The following is a 24,393-nucleotide window of genomic DNA, read 5'->3' as shown; positions in this document are numbered from 1 at the left end:
GTTGATTTTGTTCACTCAAATATCATCTGTCGATTCGGAATCCCAAAGGTGATCATCACAGATAATGGTGTTAATCTTAACAGTAACTTGATGGAAGAGGTATGTCAATAGTTTAAGATTACACATCGCAATTCTACCCCATATCATCCCAAGGCGAATGGAGCAGTCGAGGCAGCCAACAAAAACATAAAGAAGATACTTCGGAAAATGGTAGAAAGTTAAAGGCAATGGCACGAAAAATTACCATTTGCGTTGTTGGGATATCGCACTATTGTCCGTACTTCGGTAGGTGCAACTCCTTATTTGTTGGTATATGGCACTGAAGCAGTAATACCTGCAGAAGTTGAAATCCCTTCCCTTCGAATTGTCGTTGAGGCTAAGATTGATGATGATGAGTGGGTCAAAACCCGTTTGGAGCAGTTGAACTTGATTGATGAAAAAAGATTGGCAGCAGTATGTCATGGCCAGTTATATCAAAAGAGAATGGCAAGAGCATACAACAAAAGGGTGCGTCCCCGAAAGTTTGAAGTGGGTCAGCAAGTGCTGAAACGTATCCTTCCACATCAGGTTGAAGCAAAAGGCAAGTTCGTCCCGAATTGGCAAGGGCCATTTATTGTAACCAGAGTATTATCCAATGATGCTCTATGTTTAACAGATATCGAAGGAAAATGCATAGACATGACCATCAATTCTGATGCAGTCAAGATATATTATGTATGATTTCTTTGTTATAATTGTTGATTGTTTGTACCGGGCATTGTTTCGAAGATTGAAATGACGAAGGCAATTCGTTCTGCTATCTAAACACTCTACCCTTTGTTCCCCCTTTTGATCTTTATTTATTTCTTTCATACCCCTCTTTTGGAATCAATCACGAAAAAGAAAGAAAAAGAAAGAAAAGAAAAAGAGAAAAGAAAAGAAGTGAAGAGAGAAAGTATAACAACAAGGAAATTCAAGTGTGAACTACGTTTGACCTGATTCCTGTTAAGGATACGTAGGCAGCCTCACGGCTCGGTCATAGTAAAATAAAATATCAAAAGATCCCCAAGCAAGAAACTGGGGCAGAAGTTGTACTTGTAATAAGAAATGTGATTCCAAGAGTTGTAATTTTAAACCCATGTCAAATTGTTTTGAGCCTTTAATACCCTTTCTTTTTAACCCCATCCAAAAGCCTACATTACGGTCCAAAGAAAGACCTTCCGATCAGTCTTCGAGAGATGCCAAGTTGAGCAAATAGAGGTGATTTATATCAGGATAACACTCTGGTCCAAGTAGGAAAAGTAAAAATGAGAGAGTCTTATCGGTGAAAACCTTCACGGGCACCATGAGGCGACGAAAGCTGAGAGAAAGTAAAAATAAGAGAGTATTATCGGTGAAAACCTTCGCGGGCACCATAAGGTGACAAGGAATTGAGGAAGAAACGAATGAGAGAGGTTTGTCGGTGAAAACCCTCCAGGGCACTGTAAGTCGAACAAGGTCCGTAAGTTGGCGGAAAGTAAAATTGGGTTGTGGAAATCTTGGAGAATAAAGTAAAACAATTGGAAAGGAGATTGGTTAAATAGACTGGGCTGATTAATCCAAAATGCATACCATGATCATTGGTGCTAGTGACTCCACTCAGATAAGTTCCTTTTTCCTATCTCCAACAGTCATCCAAATTTGGATTTTCTTCTTTATTCTTAATTCTCAAAATCGTCGCATTTCATTGCTATTAATTTTACTCCTCTAAAGCTCTTCCAAGTTTAGCCTTGTTCCAACAAATAAGAAGGAATGTCAAAGTGTACTACCAGATTCAAAATTGCACAAAGCAAAATACGGCTAGGACATGCTGGAGATAGTATGATGAAAAGTGGGACCTAGGGTGTAAGCAAAGGTTAAATCGGTGGAAAGGTTCAGTAATGTCATGAGAGATGTATGGTTACGAATAAAAGGGTCAGAAGTGAAAAATAATAGTTGGGGATCCTGCAGTTAAGGATCAATCATAAGATCAAAACAGTCCTTTCGACCAGTTCAAGGCAGTCTGTTGAAGCAAAGCATGGCAAAGAGAAAACCATCCCCAGCAAGAATGCCACAACTAACCACCACGTTTTAAACTGACAAGATTTTCTTTGATTTGAAATAGGGGCAAAGATGGCATTTGTCTCAGGAAACACCCTGTAAGGAAGACAAGTACCATGCAGGTTTGATCGCAGAATTGTAAGGACCCTCCTGGAAAATAGGACTTAGTTTAAAATTTAAAACAGTCATGAGTAGTAAAATCTAACATAAATGTATCCCAAGGAATAAGATGGTTTTAAAGTTCGCATGTTTAAGATATGATTCAATTAGGAGTTTTCAGGACCCTCCTGGATAATGGGACCTAGCTTTGAGATCTCCATTAGATAACAAGGTTTAGCATAAGTTCTTGTTGTAGGGTAATATAATTTAGCCGTAGAATTGTCACTCTTAAGATAAGACTTGATTTAAGAGTTGTCAGGGTCCGCCTGGATAATGGGACGTAGTTTAAAACTGGTTCGGATAATAAGATTTAGCATAAGACATACCCTTCAGTAGATACAATTTAGCTTTGAAATTGTCATTTAGTTAAGAGTTGTTAGGACCCCCTTGGGTAATGGAATCAGGCGTCCACCTGGAGAACAAGGAAGAACAGTTGAAGTATCAGCAATCAGGCGTCCACCTGGAGAACAAGGAAGAACAGTTGAAGTATCAGCAATCAGGCGTCCACCTGGAGAACAAGGAAGAACAGTTGAAGTATCAGCAATCAGGCGTCCACCTGGAGAACAAGGAAGAACAGTTGAAGTATCAGCAATCAGGCGTCCACCTGGAGAACAAGGAAGAACAGTTGAAGTATCAGCAATCAGGCGTCCACCTGGAGAACAAGGAAGAACAGTTGAAGTATCAGCAATCAGGCGTCCACCTGGAGAACAAGGAAGAACAGTTGAAGTATCAGCAATCAGGCGTCCACCTGGAGAACAAGGAAGAACAGTTGAAGTATCAGCAATCAGGCGTCCACCTGGAGAACAAGGAAGAACAGTTGAAGTATCAGCAATCAGGCGTCCACCTGGAGAACAAGGAAGAACAGTTGAAGTATCAGCAATCAGGCGTCCACCTGGAGAACAAGGAAGAACAGTTGAAGTATCAGCAATCAGGCGTCCACCTGGAGAACAAGGAAGAACAGTTGAAGTATCAGCAATCAGGCGTCCACCTGGAGAACAAGGAAGAACAGTTGAAGTATCAGCAATCAGGCGTCCACCTGGAGAACAAGGAAGAACAGTTGAAGTATCAGCAATCAGGCGTCCACCTGGAGAACAAGGAAGAACAGTTGAAGTATCAGCAATCAGGCGTCCACCTGGAGAACAAGGAAGAACAGTTGAAGTATCAGCAATCAGGCGTCCACCTGGAGAACAAGGAAGAACAGTTGAAGTATCAGCAATCAGGCGTCCACCTGGAGAACAAGGAAGAACAGTTGAAGTATCAGCAATCAGGCGTCCACCTGGAGAACAAGGAAGAACAGTTGAAGTATCAGCAATCAGGCGTCCACCTGGAGAACAAGGAAGAACAGTTGAAGTATCAGCAATCAGGCGTCCACCTGGAGAACAAGGAAGAACAGTTGAAGTATCAGCAATCAGGCGTCCACCTGGAGAACAAGGAAGAACAGTTGAAGTATCAGCAATCAGGCGTCCACCTGGAGAACAAGGAAGAACAGTTGAAGTATCAGCAATCAGGCGTCCACCTGGAGAACAAGGAAGAACAGTTGAAGTATCAGCAATCAGGCGTCCATGTTTAATTTTATTAATGCATTAAAAATACAAAAAATATAGCATTTACATTTAAGATTTGATTTTTACATTTTTGGAATTAATTAATAATTAGGTATTTTACAAAAATGAAAATTCACAAAAATAACATATTTTTGTATTTTGGTCAAATTGTGTGATTATCTTTTAATTTAGTGTTTAATTATTTGTGATAGGTATTATTTAAAGTTAATTAATATTTTTAAAGTTAATTTGGGTTTTTATAATTTAATTTAGGATTTTAGTTTTAATTTTGAAAAATAGTTTGGAAATAAATAGAAAGGGAAAAGAATTCTTGGGCCAATTCAATTTAATCCCCAAGCCCAAATCAAACACACCTAATACCCAACTAAAACCGATTCAAACCATCCCCAATACCCAGCCCATCACTATACTAAACCAAACGACGTCGTTTGGACATGCTTCAATCTGAGCTGTTAAAAATCATTCATCCAACGGTCTAGAACGCACCCCATCACCCGTATCCGATCCAGACCCATTTTTCAAAGACCGATCTGGTCTCAAAGGTGTTTAAAACGTTGTCGTTCCATTTAGTCAGATGATCCAAGCCGTTGATCTCGTTTGATCGAACGGCTTGGATCCAATTTCACCCCCAGTATATATTTGTCCAAACAAACCACACCCCCTCAGAATACCCCCCCCCTCCTCTCACTCATCTCACATTGTCTCTTCAGAGACGAGTAACCCTAGTAGCCGCCACCCTTTTCCACCGCCCTAAACCCGGCGGTGCCGGCTCCAATCCGCCTAAAAACCATACCCCATGAACATCGCAAGCCCCTCATACCAAATCCCTGCTCCAGTTCCCTTGAACATCCCTAGAACTATTCGAATCTCGATTTAAAGGGATGAACCCTAGCAGCCGCCACCATTCACCACAGCCTTCCGGTGGCGGCGCCGGCTCCAATCCCTCCCAAATTAACACCGTGAAGCCACCTCCCTCTCCTCTTCCTCAATCCACGATTCGTTACCCTCGAATTAAACCAGAAATTGTCGAATAATGAATCTAAGTTTTAAACCTAAAACTGCAGAGTCAAGATTCGCTGATACTTTAAGCTAATTTTGACTTTATCCGTGTGTTCTTGATAAGAACACACAGTTAAAGTCAAAATCTGGTTTAAAAATTGAAGATTCAAATGTATTCTTCAGTTACTAATGACCGGTGAGTCTCTGTCCTAATTCTATGTTTATATTCTATTAATTTTTATTCTGATATTCGTCTTCCTCGTCTCTTTTTCTTTTTTTGGTCAATTTCATTTGAAATTCAATCAGTTCTTTGTATAAATTATTTCTGTTCATTGTTGTTTCTTTAAGATTGGTTTTGTGGATTTGTTTCATATAATTGGGATATCAGCTTGTTTTAAGAATTTGAAATCGTATCTCGTTTAATCACTTAGTCAGAATAATTAGGATTAGTTTAGTAGTTTGGTATAACTTCTTGTTTAACACTGTATTAACAAGAATTGACTATTATAAGTTTTATGCAAGTGGTCACTAATTGAGAAGCTTCTAATAGTGGTAGGGTAGTAATTGCATTATTGAATTAACTAAAAGCACTAATTTAAGTGGATAATTTAAAATGGAGAAGATAAGTTGTAGTGGAAAAGGCACTACTTAAATGCCCATTTAAGGGAGTTGAAAATCAGAAGAAGAACATGGAGATAGATACAGAAGAGAGAGGCTGGTACTTAAAAAAATACAAAGAAAAATAACGCTGAAAATACTGAAAAAAAACTGGAAATTACTGTTTCATTTATTTCTATTTTCTGGTTTTCAATCTCGAATTGGCTGAAACCATCTTCCATATACTATTTCATTGAATTATCTGGGGTTAATAGCTATTTTTTTGGGTTAAAACTGGGTTGTTCCTTCCTATCTCTGCTGACTGCTAAGCTTTCATTTCTTTGGTGTTTCCTTTGCTATCATCAGGTACACATTTTGAACCTCAGTGGTTTATGTAATGGATTTGCAGAATAAATGAGAAGCTGTCTTAAAGCATAAATTCAGTATTAGGTTGATCCGTGTAAAATTTTCTTTTCGATTCTGCTTGTGATGTACTGTATTAGTCAGTCAAGTTTAGCTCGAAATGTATAAGTTTTCCATTAATGCGTTTAACTTAGAATTGTGGTAGATTGGGAATTGTTTGCTTGAACTCTGTGGTTTAAATTATGCATATTGAATTTGGGGTATGGATTGTTTGGAAGAACTTTACCATGTTGATCTTCATAAAAGGTTCCTCTTCATTTCTTTAATATTTGGTTCATATATATTGCTAAATATGTTAATGCTATATTTTTAAAAACATTTTATGGTATAAGAATTTGAGAAGTTCTAGTCATGTTAACATTTAGTGTTAACGCTCTTAATATCGTTCTTTGTAATTAAAGGTTTGAAAGAAGAATCATTCCAAGAAAACGAGTATTCTAATAAATATAGTCGACAGAGTGTAAATGACCGAGCTATTCCTGTAAGCCTAAATAACTTCCGTAAATTGTTAATTTGATCATGCATTAAGTCTTAAAGGGAAAGTATAAAAATAGTATATATAAAGGAGATAATACTAGGATAATTTTATTTGAAATAGTTTCAAGAATTGGATTAGTTTGTTCATTCCCATTTTTTAGAGTCAAGAATCGGTTCTCTTGATTGTGATAGTTATGTGATTGTATTTTCAAATTAATGTCTTTTTATTACGTTAATTAGTTACAAAAGGTCATGGATAAATTTTGGCCGAGTTGTTGCTCGCGTTTATATGTTAATTTTAACAAAAAGGTTTCAAGAAGAGTATACTAAATAGGCATAGAATATTTTATGCCAATTAGTGAAAAATAATCATAAGAGAGGAAGTGATGCGGGTTGAGAATTAATTCAAGAGCATTGCAAAAAATAAAAAGAGGGCTAAAAAATTATGAGAGGATGAATCATGAACTAATTTAAGACACTTTGTAATAGAAACAAAAAATATAATAATACACAACTAAATGTCTCGAATCTAAGAGGAAAAATAAATGGAATATCCTGAATACACTAGTATGCTTTAGGTTGGTGTTAACCAGTCAAATTTTTTTTTGATTATGTACACGTCCGCATGACATAGTTATGATTTCCCAAGTTAAAATCAAGGTATGCGTTCGCACAACTTCAACCAAACTTGTCTTAATAAAATAAACAAAGCGTTATTGCTTGTGGACACGTACGCGTGACATGATTTTGACGCGCCAAAAGAAAAGAGTATACGTATGCGTAACTCAATTCTTTAATTACGAATAATTCAAGTGATTTAAAAGTGATAAAAAAATAATTGCACATTGGTTTTAAAAATGAGTAATTAAACAATAAAGCCAAGTATAAATTGCTAAGCGACCGTGCTAGAACCACGGAACCCGAAAATGCCTAACACCTTCTCCCGGGTTAACAGAATTTCTTACTTAGAATTTCTGGTTCGCAGACTTCAAAAGGAAAGTCGAAATTTCCTCGATTCGGGATTTAAAATAAACCGGTGACTTGGGACACCATAATTTATTCCAAGTGGCGACTCTGATAAAAATAAATAAATAATCCCATTTCGAATAATGTCACTTTAATTGAAAAAAACTCCCTTATATCATCTTTCGGGGTGGTAAAAAGGAGGTGTGACACCTAACCTGACAGATTTCCTTTCAGAAGAGATGATATATTTATGTTTCAGTTGTTGTTTTTATGACAAAAGATAAGAGTGAAAGATAAGAAAATAAATTGGTTATATATATATATATATATATATATATATATATATATATATATATATATATATATATATGTCAGCACAACAGATAAGATGAAAGACTCATGAACCAACTAGCAAAATATCAATTCAAATGGAGTAAGTTAGACATGCATGGACACAACCGATAGCAAACCCTTGATGGTAACCACACACGACCGATATACCCGATCCATCATAATAGAATATCACACCGGTGTAAATACATGAATAGGCATAACTAAATAATCACGGGACATATCTAAATAATGAGCAAAGTATGATAACACATATGAATAACTAGAACTAGGGTCAAATAATTGAAGCATCCATGTGTCATACTAAAACAATACCTGTAATCAAAGGCGTCGAAAGCAATTGCCTCTGGCCTGCCAGGAAATACATAGAAATGGGTCTGACCACCGCCTGAATGACCTCCCTCTCTAGCGCGACCTCATGCAGACTGTGCCCCACCCCTGGCTAGCTGTGCGGGCAGTGTAGTTGCTGGTGCTAAAATCATAGGCTGAGAGCTCTGCTGTGCAACCCTACTCAATAGTCTAGAGAAATTTCTCGTGAGATGACTCAAGTCCCCCCACTCAAAACAACCTCTCCTCTGACGAAGCTGCTGACCCTGATAATCTGAATAACTGTCTGTGGAACCCTGTACAGATGGAGCATGGTAAGAACTTTGTATCGGAAGTGCACTGAATGATGACTGAGCTGCACGTGCACTATAGGAATTGTGGCTAACCAAGGAACTACAAGGAACATGGCGAGCTGTTTGAACGAGTCTAGAAGAACGACCTCTAGTGTAATGTGACTGGCCTCCTGATGAGGCACTACTGAAACCACCTAAATCACGAGGCCTTTTGGCCTTTCTCTCCCCACACTCCAGCCTACGAACCTGCTCCAAATGCCTAGCAAGCTCAACCATCTAGTTAGACCTAGCATCCATCGCAACCTCTAGAGCCATACTGTAATGTAAACCATAGTTGAGGCCATCAATGAACCTCCCGATCCTCTCTCTCTCTCATTGAGAACCAACCATATAACATGACGTGTCAAATTTGCAAATCTCATCTCGTAGTGGGTCACAATTATACCTCCTGGCATAGCTGTTCAAACTCTCTGCAGAACTCCTCTCTACTAGTCTGTGGGACAAACTTCTCTAAGAAGAGAACTGAAAACTCATGCCATGTAAGTGGCGCTGCGCCAGCTGGCCTGCTCAACTCATAAGCCTGCCATCATTTGTAGGCTGCCCCTTACAGCTGAAAAGTAGTAAATGCAACTCCACCGGTGTCCAAAATACCTGCTGTGCAAAAACTTTGCTAACACGTGTCTAGAAAATCTTGAGCATCCTCTGACTCCCCTCTGCTAAATTCTGGCGGCTTAAGCCTCCTAAAGCGTTCCAACCTCTTCTACTCATCAGCACTCATAGGTGGACCAACCTTGGCCCGAAAAGCAACAATTGCAGAACTGGTAACACTTCTGGTGTTTGATGACCTTGAGCTAGCTGCTCCAGTGTACGGCGACAGGAGTCTGGGCACCTCCCCAACCTATGAGGTAGCTAGTGCAACTGGGATCAAAATCGCTCGATCCAGACTCGTACACACAGTCAAAATCTGATCCAAGGCCTCGTAAAGGCCAAGAATAACAATAGGCATTGTCGGTGTCTAAGCTGGTCCCACGGCTCAACAGTATCTGGAACCTACTCCTTAGCTGGAGCAAGTGGTGGCTCCACATGTGCTGTTCTATCTATAGTATGTGCCCTACCTTAGCTTATATCGCGGCCCCGACCTCTTGTGGCCCTAACTGGTGGTACTAGTGCCCGTCCTCTTGATCCAACTGCACGTGTCCTCGCTATCTATATGAAAATAGAAGAGTCAAGGTTCAAACTTCGAAATTAAGAAATGCGTACAACAATGATGCAAGAAAGTGAAGTTTTCCTAACAGTTCAATAGCCTCTCTAAGATAAGTACAGACGTCTCCGTAATGATCTGCAAGACTCTACTAAACTTGCTCATAACATGTAATACCTATGAACCTAGGGCTCTGATATAAACTTGTCACGACCCAAAAATTCAACTAATCGTGATAGCGCCTAACACACTTGCTAGGTAAGCCGGACATAACAATAAAGAACCATAATAGCAGAAATAGCAAAATTAACGTAAGTCTGAAACCTTAATATAGCAAAATAACATGAATACATGATAAATCCCCCATAACTGATAAATACAAAGTCATGAGCTCTAAAATGAAACATACAAGTCTGAAAGCTAAACATCAATATTGTCTGAAATAAAGACAAGAGTACAATATGGAAAGAGATGCCAAAACTGTGGTCGAGAATGCAGCTCTATCTTGTCTCTCAATGATCAACTCAACTAGCAAAACTCTGCTACCAGTGACTGGGTCCGACACCTGGATCTGCACAATAAGTGCAGTGTGTAGCATGAGTACAACCAACCCCATGTACTTAGCAAGTATCATAACCAACCTCGGCGAGGTAAAAACAACAAGAGTTATAAATGATACTCGCTATAACTTGTACAATACATAAATTCAACAAGTACAAAATAATAACATGATCAAGTTATAAAGCACAGAAGAAACAATCCTGGTGTACACAATTTATCAAGTACTCTGCTTAGTCAATAATCCAGCATATAAAGATGATATGTAAGTAAATCAGGTATTTAATCATAGAATTGCAAGTAAAGATGAAATGCAATAACCAACAACAGTGGACAGATTTTCCTCAAAATTTCCAATACAGTACCAAATAACTAATCAGTTTTTCTCAATTCGTATGTACACCATCAAGAGAAAAACATGAGAGGATGACCGTATGGGGATGGATCCATATCCACATGTTGTACGGACATAGTCTAAAATCGACCCTCAAACCATCAAATCTCACTCTCCAACAACATAGTCTAAAATTCCCCAAATTTCACCTTAAATTCACATAATCTAGGTGTAATATCAACGGGTAATCAATATCTATCATCAAATTGAATAGTCTTTACTTACCTCTTCAATTGCCGCAAAAAGCCTCCCAAAAATCGTCTAGTTGAGTTCCAAAACTCCCAAAATGAGAAAACAACCAAACCCTCGAATATATGAAGTCTACTAGTGATTTCGCATTTGCGGTCACTTAGCTGCATCTGCGGTGCCGCTTCTGCAGAATAGTGGCCACGTCTGTAGCTCCCTCCAAGCGCTTGACCATCCATATTTGCGGACATTCTATCACATCTGTAAGTCCGCTTCTGCGAACTCCTTCTGGACCTGCGAGCTCCGAATCCTCCATCCTATTCCGTTTCTGCGCTTACTCTCCCGTATCTGTGGGCTTGCAGATGTGGCAACAACCTCACATCCATGCTCTTCCACAAATCTAGCCTCGCCCGCTTCTGCGATCACCGTGCGCTTCTATGGCTTAGCACCTGCAGCTAATCCCTCGCAAGTGCGATTACATGAGAACTCCCAAACTTCAGCAATCTTTCAAAGTCCAAAAATGATTCGATCTCAACCCGAAACATACTCGAGGCCCCCAATACCCCATCCAAACATACCAACAAGTCCTAAAACACAATACAAACCTACTTGAAGCCTCATATCACATTAAACAATATCAAAATCATGAATCACACCCCAATCCATGTCTAATAAAACTAATGGACTTCCAACTTCTAAAACTCATGCCGAAACACATCGAACTAACCCGGAATGACGTCAAATTTTGTACACAAGTCCCAAATGACACAACAGTCATATTCCAACTATCGAAACCAAAATTCAAACCTGATATTCATAAAGTCAACTCTTGGTCAAATTTATCAACCTTCTAAACCTTCAACTTTCCAACTTTCGCCAAAAAGCATCAAATCAACATACAGAACTTGAAATCCAAATACGGACATATGTCTAAGTCCAAAATCACCATACGAAGCTGTTGGAATCATCAAAATACCATTTTGGAGTTGTCTACACAAAAATCAAAGTCCGACAAACTCTTTCAACTTAAGCTTTCAACCTTGGGACCAAGTGTCCCAATTCACTCCGAAATTTCTCCTAAACCAATCCAACCACTTTGACAAGTCACATAACCACAAATGAACATAAAAGAGGCAATATATAGGAGAACGTGTTACAATATACAAAACGACCAACCAGGTTGTTGTAACGTGTTTGACTAGTTTTGGTAAGTCTATGATTAATGGTTAGAGATTGGTAAATTTGGGCTTATTTTGAACATTTTCGTAAGATTCTCTTTTAAAAAATTAATGATAGATTAACGGAAAAGTTACACAACACATCAAACATATATACTCTATTAACCATTCGTAGCTATACTTTCAATAAATTTACCATTCATAATTGTATTTGAATTTAATAGAAAATCCATAAAATAAGAGATTAATTATTTTGAACAGAAACAAGAGAGCAACAAGCTCTCGTAGCTCAATTGGTTAAAGCGCCCACTTAGTTAAAGAGGTCTTGAGTTTGACTCTCAACAAGAACATTTTATTTTTCTGTTTTTCTATATTTCGTCTTAGTTATATTCGTTAATGAATATAGCCGATACAGGTTGTATCCTTTGTATACACCCTTGTATACAGTCGATACATGTTGTATCCTTTATATATATCAGTCGATACAGGTTGTATCCTTTGTATACACCCTTGTATTTTTGCCTTGGTTATAGTTGATACATGTTGTATTCGTTGTGCAAGCGAATATAATTGCGCAAATGAATACAGTTGATACAGGTTGTATTCATTGTGCGAGTGAAAACAATTGACACAGGCTGTATTTGTTGTGCGTTTGAATACAAGTGATACGAGCTGGTAATAATTGAACTGTAACTACGAACGGTAATTAAGCAAACTATAATTACTAGGCTCTAAACTACAGTGTTTTATGAATATTCCTCTAGATTAAATAATAGTGTACACATATGTCAATAAGCTAAATAACACTGTTCAAATAGGACATGCCATAAATTTTTGACGGTCATACAGTCATCTCCAAAGCCCAAAACTAGAAAGGTATTATGTATTGGACCTAAGTGGGTCATATGGCTAAAAAAGGGGATTTGCATCTATACTCGCTTTTCGGGTCACGTTTTAACTTGTGCCCGCTTTGCAAAAAAATTTGCAAGTGTACCCACTTTTTCGTGTAACTTCAGCATACAGGGCTGAAGTAGCAAAAGTAATCACGCAAAACTTCAGCATTCTAGTAGACGGGCCTGAAGTAGCAAGTGTGCTGAAATTTTTATTTGTAATTGCTGAACTTAAGCATAGTAGCTGAAGTTTTGTTCTCTATTTGCTGAAGTTTTTGTTTGTAATTATTGAACTTAATCATAGTAGTTGAAGTTTTATTCTCTATTTGCTGAAGTTTTTTTTTGTAATTGCACTAAATAAGCTGAAGTTTTTTGTCCTGGATTCATTAGTTTTGTCATTAAGCTTTTTCAAAAACTTCAGCAGAAGATGTTGAAGTTATTTAGTTTATTTATAAAAACTTCAGCACTAAATAAGCTGAAGCTTTTTTTTAGTCCTGGATAAGCTTTTTCAAAAACTTCAACAGAAGATGCTGAAGTTATTTAGTTCATTTGTAAAAACTTCGGCACTAAAAGCTAAAAAAAATTTGTCCTGGATTTATTAGTTTTATCATAAAGCTTTTTTCAAAAATTTCAGCAGAAGATGTTGAAGTTATTTAGTTCATTGTAAAAACTTCAGCACTATATAAGCTGGAGTTTTTGAAAAAACTTTCTAACATACTAGATAAATAATCAGATTGCCAACAGTATCTAAATCATAAATCTTGGAAACAATAAATGTGAAAAGAACATAATTATCATTGTCTACTAACTTACGTACGTGGAAATATTCACAAATTATTGTCTACTAACTTACGTAATTATTTATAATTTATTTTTAAATAATATGATAAACATATTTATGGCAATCATCCCATGAACTAAAGTTTCATAGCAGCATCAACAACAACAGAAGAAAGAAGAAGAAAAAGAAAACGAAGGAGGAGGAAAAAGGGGGCCGGAGTTGTTTAAAACATGGGTACAAGTTAAAATTTTTTTAAAAAATAGGTATAGGTTAAATGGGGGCGACCGTGCAATTTTTACCACTATTAATGCATTTGACGGTCATACAGTCATCTCCAAAGCCTAAAACCCGAAAGGTATTGTGTATTGGACCTAGGTGGGTCATATGTATGGTTAAAAAAAGGGATTTTTACCTATCTATACCATATATGAAACCTTATTACCCTCAATGTTTAAGGTTTGTGTTTATTACATTTAAGCATACCAAATTACCATTTCTATACCATAATTCAAATTATGGGCATAATTAATGCTTTATTTATATTAGGCGTTAATTTAGGAGCGTATATTCTCCCATTTTCGTTTACCCGCCTCTCTCTCCTCCCACCCCCATACCTCCCACGTTTCTCTCTCCCCTGGACTCGACGACCTCAAACGGATTTAACAGAATTCAAATCTGACTGAAACGCCTCTGTTTTTCGAAGAAGAAAGGGTTCGTTTGATTTTTGTTTTCAGGTGGGAACGACTGTTATCTTGGGAGCTAGGGTGGTTTTTGATTTTTCTCCTTCTGGTTTTCACTTTGAGTTCATCCAATTAATGAAAAAAGACGTGATACTAAATCACTTCTAAACTTCTTCTCATATTTCTTGATTGGAATGATATGAATTGCTTTTTTGGCAGCTTTTATTTGTAGTTTTTTGTAGAAATTTTGTAGATGAAGAGCCAATTGTAGAAATGTGACATCCACAATTAATCTGCAAATTGTCTGCAAAATTTTACAAAAACTACAAATTAACTACATTTAACCTACATTATAACTACAATCTGGAAACAATTTACACATGAAAGTTCTTCAAGTTGGAATTGGCCACAACTACATTTCTTGTTTTCTTGAAAGAAATTTTGTAGTTTTTTTTAAAGAAATTTTGTAGTCAATATTTTTTTTCAACATAGATTGTAGTATAAATGTAGTAATTTTGTAGATATCCTTAAAAACAATACAGCTTTATACAATACTAAAACTGATTTGTAGGAATTTCGTAGATGAATAGAAATTTTGTAGTCAACATAGATCGTAGTTTAATTGTAGTATAAATGTAGTAATTTTATAGATACCCTTAAAAACAATACTGCTTTATACATACTTAAAATAATTTATAGTTTATTTGTAGATAAATGTAGGAATTTTGTAGATATTAACATAAAATCAGACTTCATCTTCTCTTCCTTCTTCTTCACAAAAAATACAGAGAAAATTTTGTAGTCAATATTGTTTTTCAACATAAATTATAGTTTAATTGTAGTATAAATGTAGTAACTTTATAGATACCCTTAAAATCAATACAACTTTATACAATACTTAAACTGATTTGTAGTTTATTTGTAAAAATTTTGTAGATAAGGATTTGTACTGAAAAGAACTATTTTATACAATTATTAAGGATAACACGTCACTACAATTGTGTGTTATATACGTTAATGCATTTATATGGCCATTATGAAGTTTCCATTTTGGTCCTTTACAATATATTATTTTATTCATCCGTAACTGAAGAATAATGACCGAATTAAGACTTTAGTGACTGGATTACCTTTAAAGTTTTTTTTTATTTTAGGAATTTTTACCTTCCTATATCACATAAGGAAACAAATATGATGTGAATATGAAAATATATTTAGTCCCAAATTTTTAGGCGCCTAATTTGGAAGGAATAAGCTATTCAAATATTTATCCCAGATTTGTAGGCGCCTAATTTGGAAGGAATCAGCTCTTAATATTGGGTATTTAATGAATGGTATAAATTTTGTAGGAAAAATATAAATATGGTAGGTAATAATGAAAATATGCACATTTTTAGTAATAAGGTTTCAGATATGGTATAGATAGGTAAAAATCCCTAAAAAAAAAACACAAAACCCATAACGTAACGAGAGAGAACAAGTTGGACCGGCTAAACTGGCCCAAAAATGTCTCAGCCCAATTTTAAGAACGCAGGTGTAATTCCGAGGTAAAATGAAGGACAATATAACTTTCTTTTTACTCGCTTTAGGGTTTTTCCTCTTCATCTTCTTGTTCACTCGCAAGCTCCTGTAAGTCCCCTCCTTAAACCATTCTAATCCCCCTCGAGAAAAGAAAAGAAGAGTAAAAATGGAAGCAGCTGCAGTTGTAGTAGAAAGCCAAAATCAGCAAGAAAAGGCTCACACTGATGTTATGCTATTCAATCGTTGGTCCTACGACGACGTTCAGGTTTCAATTTTGCCTCATTCCCCTTTATTTTATTCCTTTTGAATTGATTACTTCCTATTTTATTTGCATTATTTTGTTTGCTTTGTTTATATTTTTGTTATTTACCTAAGATTTATGTTGGGGAGAGCCTTTTTGTTTTTTATTATTAGTGTGGCTTTTGAATCGTAACCGTTTAATAATAATTCCATTTTCTCAAATAGGAAAAGATCTCTGCTTGATTTGTCCAATTTGGGTTAGCAGGTTAAAGGAAATTATGGCTATTATAGTAGCTTTGGTACTAATACAGTTGTATTAACATCAAAATTTTATTTTTAAATATAATTTCATTTTTATGATACTTGTTTTTGTTGGAATGTACCATTAGTGTTAGATGATTTTTCTTCTAATGAGAAGAATCTCAGCTTGTTGTCAGGGGCATGGCTAGCTGTTGGCCAGGGGGATCAATTGAATCTCCTTTACCGGAAAAGGGAAAAAATGTTTTTTTTTTTGTTTTTAATATAAGCAGTTGAATCTCCTTGACACAATGAAAGATTCTAGTGTTGTGGAAAATGGGGTTAAAAAATTGCTTCATGTCACACGTTCAAATTCTAGTATTCTCTTAATACCCTTATCTGTATTCTTGGCTCTGCCACTGCTTGTCGTCAAGTTTGTTTTCAAATTAAGGAAAATATATTTTTTATGGATTGGTGAAATTGAGGAAAATATTGCTGACCTTTCTGTTTTATCTTCGTTAACTGCGGTTCATTACTAGAATGAAGGGCGACCTCGTCCTAGAAGATAGTAAAACTACTCATTTTTGCTAATTCTAGTGATTGTGTAAAGTTTTTTTTACCTACTATTATGTTCAAAATAAAGTGCTTGATGTTATTGTGTACAGTTCTTCCCTACTATTATGTTCATAGAATTGGGTAAAAATTGGCCCTTTACGAAACCTGAAGGATCAATAAAGAATAGAAATTGTTGGTTGCAGCTTTAGAAAAAAAATTCCAATAGTTAAATGCTAATGGTAGCATAGGAGAGAGAATTTATAAATCCCCAAGTCCAATATGTTGATTAAGAAACTTGAAACACTATGAAACATAAATTCTTAGGTGTATCTATCATATATATTTCTTGTTTCCTTGATCTTTTCCATTTAAAGAGATGCCCGCTAAACACACTCAAATTGGGCAGAATATTGTTGGTTCCACCAATCAGTAACATGCTGACAGCCTCACACAAGGTGTACTTATTTATTGTTGTAACCTGTTATATGGTGGATTTTTATTACTGAAATTACTTTCTGCAAGTCCAATGCAATGTTTGTTTGGTTATATTGGTAATGTAACTCTATATGGATTCTTCATGAATACATTACTGAGAACTTCAATCAGTGTTCTCTTAAGTTCCTTTTTAATGTTGTTGTAACTCATGCAGATTAGTGATATTTCTGTTGAGGATTACATTACTGCCACTGCTGCCAAGCATCCTACTTATACACCGCACACGGCTGGGAGGTACCAAGCCAAGCGGTTCAGAAAGGCTCAATGCCCAATTGTAGAGAGGTTGACCAACTCACTGATGATGCACGGAAGGAACAACGGGAAGAAGCTGATGGCTGTTCGTATTGTCAAGCATGCTATGGAAATTATCCATCTGTTGACCGACCTTAACCCAATCCAAGTGATTGTTGATGCTGTTATCAACAGGTTTAGAGTTTGTTTTTATTTTTGCATATTTATCAGCTTGACACTTTCTTGCTGAGGCTTCTAGTTTGTTAGAAGATTTTCATACCATGTCTTCTTTGTTCTATTTGAATGTGCACTTAAAATGAAATAGTTTGAGCATTATCATGTTGCAGCATGCTTCAGATATTTTAGTCTTTCTAATTTTTCCTTTTCCATTTTACAACAACCTGTGCAATGCAGTGGACCAAGAGAAGATGCAACTCGTATTGGTTCTGCCGGAGTTGTGAGGCGTCAGGCTGTTGATATTTCTCCACTCCGTCGTGTTAACCAGGCAATATATCTCCTCACAACTGGTGCACGCGAGAGTGCTTTCAGAAACATCAAGACCATTGCAGAATGCCTTGCAGATGAACTCATCAATGCTGCCAAGGGATCTTCCAACAGGTAATCCTCCTACTGCCATCATTTTTAGTCATTAGCTCCTTTTTGAATGCAACTACTCGTCTATGCCTGCTTACTGTTTCTGTGCACATGCAGCTACGCTATCAAGAAGAAGGATGAGATTGAGAGGGTTGCCAAGGCCAATCGTTAAGGGTTCTTTCCGTGCAGTATGGATAATTCCTGTTTGGTTGGATAGTTTCATTTTGAGGCGTCTTTTGTTCTGTACTTTTTGTTGTTATTATTAGGAAGGCAATTTGGAACTAATGGATGAGTTTTCCTTTTGTGAAAAACTTGAATAACATTGGTATATGGCAGAAGTAGTGATGTGAAGTTGGATTTTTGCAATAGCAGCTATGCCTAGTCGAAATCTCTGGTTTTTGCATTTGTATTTTGTTCTTTGTCAGTTTTTTGTTCACTCATTGGTAGGCTGTTGAGAAATGTTGTGTGGGCAGTTTTCTCAAATTTAAATTTCACAGTATCTTGCATATGATAGACGGAATCAAGGGAAGTGTACAATGTGTAATTTTTCCTCTGAAATAAAGTTAGGTAATACTAGGTATTGGGGAATCTGAAACTGACTGTACTTCAGCTAACTGGAATCTGATCTTGTTGTAAATGACATTGAAATTAAGCCCTTTAACTTTCTCATTTTTTGCCGTCTTAATCTTTTATTTCTTAAGATATAAAATGTGTTGTTCGTAAAAATGTTTAATTGTGGCGATCTGCTATGATGTTTTTCCTGTCTGTAAGTCCGAATTATAAAGTTAGAGAAGTAAAATCTGGAAACAAGATCTTAGTATTGTTTGGACGTTAAGTATTTGCGCAGAACTTGCAAAATTGTGAAACTGTACATAAATATGATTTATTTTGTCAAACCAGTGTCGCTGAATCATGTTTGAGCCTCCTATTCTTAGTGAATACAAATCTTTTCCAAAAAGAAAACATTGTAATACAGCATCAAAATTATAAGAATTCTAAGATAAAGCAGACACGCCTATTATAGACAAGGTAGTGGACAACCCTTTGGCAAATTATTTTACCACCCCTAAATTCTTGAGCAGCCAATTTAAACTTCTTAAATGGGTGCCAAAGGAGCTCTCCTTTTTCTTTTTCTTTTATTTAATAACTTCGAAGAAGAAAAAAAAAGCTCCTTATTCCTCATGTTTAAGAATTGTCTGTTTTGCCAAGTTGGAAAAATTTGCTTATTTTGAGAAATACGTTGTCCAAAAGTACTTATAAAAAAATACTTTTGGTGGGAAATAATTTGTGTTTGACTAATAAATTTGAAAAGCACTTTTGAGCAACAATTAGTGTTTGACCAAGCTGTTAAAAGGTGTTTCTAAGTATATTTTTCTCAAAAGTACTTTTCAAAAAAGAGCTTCTGGGGAGAAGCTACTTTTTTTTTCTCAAAAACTACTTGTGCTCTATGCAAAAGCACTTTTTTCCTTAAAAAAGCTTGGCCAAACACCTTTATCTTTGAAGAAAAAAATACTTTTGACAAAAAAAGGGGTTTTGACATAGTTACCCACAAAAACAAAATTGTTACCTTTGTCTACCCATTTGTTTTTCTACCTATAAAATAATTATATTTCCTACCCATAGTAATTTTCGTGGGGAATTTTTTCTTTATTCTCCACTTCGTTTTTATTTCTATGCTTTTTTTTTCTTTTTTTCTTTTCTCCTTTTCTTTTTTCTCGTTTTCTTCTTCTTTTTTTTCTTTTTTTTTTTCTTTTCTCATTTCATTTAACTTCTTTTTTGATATTCTTTTTCTCTTCATAATCTAATTTCATTTACTGTTTTCACTATTTTTATTATTCTTTTTTTAATATTATTACTAAAGAAAAATCAAATTGTGTACCAATTAAATGTAGCTAATACAGCCAAAAAATATTAACTAACATATGATACAAGTATAGTATATAGTTATACCAACATGGTATACAATTGTACGCAAATAGTTAAATAAATTTAAATCAATTATTAAACTGAAATTTTATGAGTTGTCAATAAAAATTCTAAATGGATCTAATTGTAAGAGTATATCGTTACATTATATAGCATACTATAATATATATATTTTTTTGCATTTTCAATTTGCCCCTCACGCTGGGTAAAAGCTTAAAGCAAATTAAAAGGGAAAAGGCAAGTGAATTACGGGTAATAAGTATACTATTATAGTATATTGTATACTATTACAACATACTGTTACAGTTTATTGCATATTATTACAGTATACTATAACAATATATTGTATACTATAATTGTATATTTTTGTAGTATAACTATATATTCCTAATGTATATTGTATATTGTAGTGGTATATTGTTAGGTAACTGTATTCTTCTTCGATTACTACAATATACCATTGCAATATATTGTAAACTATAATAGTATACTATTGCAGTATAGCTATATACTCCTATAGCATATTGTATACCGTAGTAGTATACTATTGGGTAGCTATATACTATTCGATTTTCAGCTAAAAATTTCGATCTCAATCACCTTAAATCAGCTCCAAATGCTATCAAATTTCAGTATAAACTTCCAGAAGGTATTATAAGCAATATTTAACATCACCCACTTTAAATCAAACAAGAAATCTTCAAAATAAAAATTTTAAGCCAAGGCAAGAGCAAGAGCTAGAGCTAGGGAAAGAACGATAAAGAAAAAGTGGAGCAGAATTGAAACTGGCCAGAGGTCAACTTCTTAGATAATCAGATCTAATTTCTTTTTGAAGAAGGATATAAGGGAAATGGAAGAACAATTTTGTAAGAATAAATTACAAGTAACTCAAGAAGTAGCAACTAAGGAAATAATTCAAGGATCTGGAGTTACTAAAATTACGACCAAGCCTTATTTTTCTTTCTGAGTCACTTTCATTCTCACTTTACAAAACCCAAACTACCCAAAAATAATAATTCCTCAAACTAACAATAATTCCTCAATTTTGACGAGAATATTTCAGGAAACCATATGGGCAATACTTTTTTTAGCAAAAAATTTAGTATTTCGTTATTAGTTTTCTGAATTTTTTGAGGTGGTTGACTGTTGGATCTAATAAAAAGAAGAAGACGGTATTTGAATATGTAGAAGAAACTAAAGAGATAAGGCTGAAAAATACATAAGGGGTTTCAGAGAAAAAGGAAAATAACATGCATTGGGGAATTGCTGATATCAAGAAGAAAGAGAGAAGAGAAGAGAAGAGGCCGCACTCTTTCTGATTTTTCTCAGCTATTTTAATAGAATAAATGAATAATCGGGTAAATAGTTTGGGCCGCATGAGTAGGAGTAGTAAATAGTGTGGGCGTGAGCATTAAAGGGTAAATAGTTTGGAATTAATGGGTATAAAGTGAGATTTTCCCCAAGAAAAAGCACTTTGGCCGAGAAAAAAGCTTGACCAAAGGGCCTATTAGTATCAAAATATGTCTTCTGAAATTAAAAAATAGCCAGATTTACAAGTGGTCATTCAAAAATTACCACGCTTTAAAAAGTAATCGAAATTTAGCCACTTTTCATGTAAAGATAAATCTGAGCGAAAACACTGTTCAAAACCCGGAAAATACGCCAGTATATTATGCTGGAGTTCTAACATAAATATACTTGAACTCCAACATATTATACTGGAGTTCCAGGATAAGTATACTGGACCTCCAGCATAATATGATGGAATTCCAGCATAAGTACACTAGAACTCCAGCGTAATATACTAGAGTTCCAGCAAAATATACAGTCCAATATAATATGCTGGAAGTTCATACACAAGTGCTCGAATCTCCAGTATATTATGCTGGAACTTTTCGAGTGTTGGAGTTCTAGCATAATATGTTGGAAGTTCATACACAAGTGCACCAAACTCGAGTATATTATGCTGGACTGGTCTCTATTGCAACAAAATAGTGGTTATTTTTCAGTGACTTGGCAAACACTGGCTATTTTTTAATGATCAGTCTGAAAACTGGCCAGCCCTTGCTATTTTTACTCTAATTTTTCATTACACTAGATGCCGTTGGCCCGTGCTAATACGGGCCCAACAATTTGTGTTAATTGTATTATTCGATAAAATTTAACGTAATGATTAGTCTCTAAATTCAAAAAACAAAAAATCAAATTATGTTTGGACATAAACTTCACTTAATGAGAAATAATTTTCAAACAAATTTTTTATTTTAAATTCTCTATTTCAATGTTCGAAGTATAAATAACGAACCAAAAATTAACACATACATTATTCTGCAAATAATATTTCAAGTTGAAGTTGACAAATTACATGTCCAAATTAACCAAACTTTTAAATATTATTTTGCAACTTCAAGTAAATATTGTCCAAATGCATACTAATAATTACAATATTTATTATATTATGTAATTGAAAAACAAAGTCAGCACACAAAATGACATGAAGTTACATTAGAATATCAAGATAGTAATTCGTCAAATCAACATTATTAGATAAATAAATGACGCTAACATATGAAATTATAAGTAGCTTTAGTAGTTCAATATTTTTTGTAGGAAGGCGACAAATTATAGTCTGGACAAATGAAGTCTAGGTAAATAATTTTATTATTAAATTACATAGAGATAAACCTTTTAGTGAAACCTTTTTTTCCCCCTAAAATATCGAGTCTTCTGAGTAAAATTTCCCAACATAGCGATTCTGAAAAAAATACCGTTTTAAATCGGGTATGTTTAACCAAAAAGTGGAATTTCGATTAAAGCCTTAATTTAGAAAAACTCGGGTTACTGATAATCAAAGAATGAATAAAGAAAAGTGATTTTGCCAACAATAAGATAAACAGAAGAAAATAAAGCAAACCAATCTATTCAGATAGTATTTCGTGTCCTTACAAATGATCCATTCTCTTCCTTTATAGCTATCTCCAAGTTATACGTTATGCCTTTGTCATAATGTCATTATAGACAATTAAAGGCATTAAATGCTGCGTTACATAATCATTGAGATTCAATACAGATTCCCTAACGTTTTTAGTATTTAATGCTTATTAAATACTGTATCTATACTCTCTTGTGCTGTCAGATTCATCTCTCTTGTGCTGTCAGATTCATTCTCCTTGATTTTTGGATTAAATAGGTACGAGCGTTGAGTCTTCTGAATAACCGCTCGTGTCTCTTCATGTGCCTCTACTCGTATCTGTTGCAACTCGTGCCTCTTTGCCAATCATACTCTTTGACCAGTCTACGTGTCATGACACGTCATCTTCCAATGACTTTAATATGTAAACTCAATTTTCCCCAATACAGATAGTCCCCCCACTTGCCATTTATTCATCAATTGAATATTTGGGAAGTGGAATTCATTAAAACGGGAATTTTTGTCACCATTAATGCTGCAGAATCAACGCTTCATTTATCACTTCTATTTAATGCTCTTCACGCGTGGCACCCCTTTTATTGGTACTGCAACTTTGCAGCGCTTTTTAGGGCTTTTCACGGCTTCGCTAACCACGAAGCGTCAGTTCTCATTATGACTTTTACATCATTACACCTTTTCCTTTGACGGTTGCTTCGCAGTATAAATATAGTTTTCTTCTTTGTCTTTATCACATAAAGTTTACAAAATATTCAGTTCTTGAATCTTTGTTTGCTTCTTCCTCCTACTATCATGTCTTCATCAAACCCTAACCCTAGAAGGGTCACCATAGTTGATAACTTCCCTAATGCCCCCAGTAGGAGCAGAAGAGGAGGTAGGCTTCATAATTTAGGATTTTCATCTTTGTGTGGTCTTCTCTTCCCTCACCTAGTTCTGGCCCTTCTTCTAGAACTAGAGGTTCTCTTTCACATAGATCTTCTTCTAGAGGTATGGAATCTTCTGAACCTCTTTGTGAACCTCTAGTAGAGGATATAGTTCCTGCGGAACTATCTTTCTATAATGACAGAGAATCTCTTAGAAATCAAGTATCTTCCTTAGATCGTGCTGATATCTATCCCACTCAAATCATTGAAGGTTTGATTTCTTTAGTTTGTAGAGACTGCCATTAGAGTCATGACTTTCCTATCATTATTCCCAATCCGAATCAAAGAATTACCTCTTACTTAACCAATTTTTCCTTTGTCTATACATACCCTTTCACATTAGGATTCAAACCTGGTATTGATCCTGTTATTCTCGAGTTCTGTCGTTTCTTTGATGTTTGCTTAAGTCAAATTGGCCCAATAATATGGAGGGTTGTTGCCTGTTTGAGGCATTTGACCAACATAGCCAGTGTGCCTTTTACTTTCCCACATCTAATTCATCTTTATTCCCCTAGACTCTTTCGCAATGGTATTTTTACACTAGTAGCCAGGAGCAAAAGAGCTCTAGTTAGCCCTGAAGATGACAAAGACCGTGGCTGGTATGTCAGGTTTGTTGCTGCCCACACTATTGGTTTAGTGGCTGATGAGAACGTTCCCTT

The 24,393-nt window shown here is 35.5% G+C and overlaps 1 protein-coding gene across 1 annotated transcript; it reads left to right on the top strand.

The window, feature by feature from the left end:
* Window positions 1-15,561: 15,561 nt before the first annotated feature.
* On the top strand, window positions 15,562-18,344 carry LOC104231321 (small ribosomal subunit protein uS7). The gene is made up of 4 exons (XM_009784294.2): window positions 15,562-15,869; window positions 17,286-17,557; window positions 17,777-17,980; window positions 18,074-18,344. Exons 1-4 carry the CDS (start codon window positions 15,771-15,773, stop codon window positions 18,126-18,128), a joined length of 630 nt encoding a protein of 209 aa, XP_009782596.1. The 5' UTR covers window positions 15,562-15,770; the 3' UTR covers window positions 18,129-18,344.
* The last annotated feature ends 6,049 nt before the right edge of the window (window positions 18,345-24,393 follow it).

This window comes from Nicotiana sylvestris, chromosome 3 (assembly GCF_000393655.2).
Source record: "Nicotiana sylvestris chromosome 3, ASM39365v2, whole genome shotgun sequence".
Classification (NCBI taxonomy): domain Eukaryota; kingdom Viridiplantae; phylum Streptophyta; class Magnoliopsida; order Solanales; family Solanaceae; genus Nicotiana; species Nicotiana sylvestris.
This window is presented reverse-complemented; position numbering and strand designations above follow the sequence as displayed.